Source organism: Kryptolebias marmoratus, linkage group LG7 (assembly GCF_001649575.2).
Source record: "Kryptolebias marmoratus isolate JLee-2015 linkage group LG7, ASM164957v2, whole genome shotgun sequence".
NCBI classification, from domain to species: Eukaryota; Metazoa; Chordata; class Actinopteri; order Cyprinodontiformes; family Rivulidae; genus Kryptolebias; species Kryptolebias marmoratus.
In genome coordinates this window covers 1,736,396-1,739,523 of record NC_051436.1, presented here as the reverse complement: position 1 = coordinate 1,739,523, position 3,128 = coordinate 1,736,396, and the positions used below count along the sequence as shown (strand labels likewise).

The following is a 3,128-nucleotide window of genomic DNA, read 5'->3' as shown; positions in this document are numbered from 1 at the left end:
CCCAACCCCTTTAGCTCCTCACATAGGTGGTGAGCCCATGGGAAGGGGGACCCACGTCCATGGGGGTAAGCCCAGCCACCAGACACTTGCCAACGTGCCCCACCTCCAGGCCTGGCTCCAGAGTGGAGCCCCGGTGACCCACGTCCCAGTGAGGGAAAACTGCATCAACGAAAAACAAAATCCTCACAGAACAAAGAGTCCAAACCTCCTTTGACCAACGACAGACTGCAGCATTTGTTGGAAAAGTTTCATCTCTTTATTACAGGATCATGGTAGAAACAACAAGTTTTTCAGTTTATCATTAAAATTATCTGAAGATTTATTCGTCTACAGACATTTGTGTAAATAACTGATTCATGTTCAAGATTTAATCTCACAAAAAATGTTGCATTTTTCCCCCTAAACTGCAAATAAACTTTTTAAAAACTTGATTCTTTTTCCCACAATTTCAAACGAGTAAAACTAAAACAAAACAAATTCATGCTGACACAGTTTACAGCTAATATCTGGACCAAATGTTGGACAGAAGTCCGCTGAGTTCAGATCTGAACACTGACTCAGTGAGGTATTACGCTGAATCCAACGTATAAAACGGCATCTTTGATCCAAGATGGCCGACTTCCTATTGGGTTTCTATCAGAGGACTGGGAGCCTTTTTGAGCTGATCCTGGGTTGTAGATGTTTATTCAGTTTCATATCTATAGGTCCAACGGTTCCTCAAGGGGGCGCTGTTGAGCCAAGGACAGGGTTTTCTTGGGTCAGGTTTTCAGGGACAGGGTTTTCTTCGGTCTGGTTTTCGGGGACAGGGCTCTCTTCAGTCAGGTTTTCGGGGACAGGGTTTTCTTGGGTCTGGTTTTCGGGGACAGGGATGTCCTCAGTCTGGTGGCTCTTCATGTGTGTTTTCAGACAGTGGCTCTGGGTGAAATCTTTCTCGCAGACGGTGCACTTGTAGGGTCTCTCTCCGTTGTGGGTCCTCATGTGGACCTGCAGGTGATCCTGTCGAGAAGACGCCTTCCCACAAATTCCACAAACAAACTTTTTGATGCCTGAATGGGTTAAGATGTGGTTATTCAGGTGATATTTAAATTTGAAGGTGAGTCCACACTCGGAGCATTCAAACGGCCTTTCGGTGGAATGAACCTTTTTGTGAATGGTTAGAGATCCTTTGGATGGATAACGTTTACCACAAACATCACAGACAAATGGTTTCTCACCGCTGTGACTCTGCATGTGAGCCTTTAGACCTGGCTTTGATGAGAAGGTTTTTGAGCAGATGTGGCAGAGGAATGGCTTATCTCTGATTGTGTGAGTCTTCATGTGTGACTTCAGGGTATGCGGAAGTTTAAAACGTTTCCCACAGACTTCACAGCCGTAGCGCCGTTCCTCTGAGTGGGTGAACATGTGTAGGGCCAAAGCTCGACGGCCAATTAAAGACTTACCACAGATGGTGCAGACATGTTTATCTTTGTTGCTGTGCATCTTCCTGTGAGCTGTGAGGTGGGATTTCAGACCAAACGTCTTTGGACAAAGGTCACATTCGTGTGGTTTGTTTTCCACATGAACCCAACGGTGAGAGTCCAGGACAGACTTTGTACTGAAGGTTTTGTCACAAATGTTACATTTAAACTGACTGTTTCCTGTGTGCTTAGTGGTGTGACTGTTCAGACTGGTGATGGATGTGAAAGCCTTCCCACAATGTGAACAGATGTGCACATCTTGGTGATTTCTAAGGTGTTCCTTTAACTCTTCCACAGATTCAAACTTCTCTCCACAGACCCCACAAACATCTTGTTGCTCATCAATGCGATTCCAGATGTGTTTTATCAAACTCCCCATCTTCCAGTACCAGACTCCACACACTTTACAAGACAATTTACCGCCCTTAGTCTTCCTCACATCCCTTTTAAGTCTTTTTCTTCTTGGTTCTCTTGGTTCTCTGTTTGTCTGCAGTTCAGGATCTGGGGTCCAGTCAGAATCTCCGTCTAATGCCTCCTCTCCATTGTTGCTGGAGTCCACGTCGTTCTCAGCTTCTTCCTCTTCTGTTTCCAGGTCTTGTTGCTCTGGTCCTGATCTGTTGGACAGATCACCTCCTCTGGGGTGGTCGACACTGTCAACAGGGCTGCAACAAAGGGAAAAACATTATGTTACTTAGTCAATAACAAAACTTTTTATTAATCCATTTTCTTGCAATTAAAGGTTCAGGAGGGATCCTGTACTCCCTCTCCCCAGCAACACTCTCCAGCTCCTCCTGGAGGATCCCATGGTGTTCCCAGGCCAGAGAGGATACAGAATATCTTCAGTGAATCAACTCCAAGGTCTACTCCTAGTGGATGTGCCCATAAAACTTCCATAAAGGGGCACCTAGAAGCCACAATCAACCACCTGCTTGGACTGGTAAAATCTGGTCCACCGGCCCATGACCTAGATCAAACCTACACTGCTCCTCCTCAATCAAACGTTCAACAATCGGTCCAAACCTCTCTTTCACTGTGGAATAAATTTTTCAAGCCCCGTTTTCCCAGTTTCTGGTTGAGGTAACCTGTTTCCTGTGGTCCTCCTTTAAGGTCTTTGAATGCCTTTTAGTTTGACCCCTCCCCTGAGATCAGTTTGCTGTGGGACATCTTACCTGGGGCTGATGTCCCAAACAACAGACATTTGAAAGGTTAAAGGTTAAAGTACCACTGATTGTCAAACACCTGAGTGTGTGAAATTTGTTCTCCGCATTTGACCCATTCGCTGAGGGAGCAGTGAGCAGCAGCGGTGCCGCGCTCGGGAATCATTTGGTGATCTAACCCCCCAATTCCAACCCTTAATGCTGAGTGTCAAGCATGGTGGCGATAGGTCCCATTTTTACAGTCTTTGGTATAACCCGGCTGGGGATTGAACCCACAACCTCCCAGTTTCAGGGAGGACACTCTACCACTAGGCCACTGATCAGAAAACATATTGTTGTCAAACCTTTGGGTTTCATTTACCTCGTACGGAGCCCAGTTCCATTGTTCAGGAGCACAGGATCAGCAGATGGAGGGTCAGTGATTCTGGGAAAAACTTCAAGTTCTTCATTTTCCTCCTGCTTTTCCGCTTTTGTCTGAAATAAATTGTTCCCAAATTATTGTTTTTCATTTTCT

General features: G+C 45.7%; 3 protein-coding genes across 4 annotated transcripts in view; 1 reads left to right on the top strand and 2 right to left on the bottom strand.

Annotated features, from left to right (window-relative positions):
• LOC108249740 (tripartite motif-containing protein 16-like) overlaps positions 1 to 3,128 on the top strand; it is a 139,996-nt gene that overhangs the window by 52,929 nt on the left and 83,939 nt on the right. The gene's annotated exons all lie outside the window — the stretch shown is intronic.
• Positions 1 to 3,128, bottom strand: part of LOC108251715 (CD276 antigen homolog) — a 40,574-nt gene that overhangs the window by 28,981 nt on the left and 8,465 nt on the right. The window lies entirely within an intron of this gene.
• On the bottom strand, positions 13 to 3,122 carry LOC108251713 (gastrula zinc finger protein XlCGF8.2DB). Its single transcript, XM_017442111.3, has 2 exons — positions 2,976 to 3,122; positions 13 to 2,119 (listed from the first exon to the last, which is right to left on the bottom strand). Exon 2 carries the CDS (start codon positions 1,834 to 1,836, stop codon positions 718 to 720), a length of 1,119 nt encoding a protein of 372 aa, XP_017297600.3. The 5' UTR covers positions 1,837 to 2,119; positions 2,976 to 3,122; the 3' UTR covers positions 13 to 717.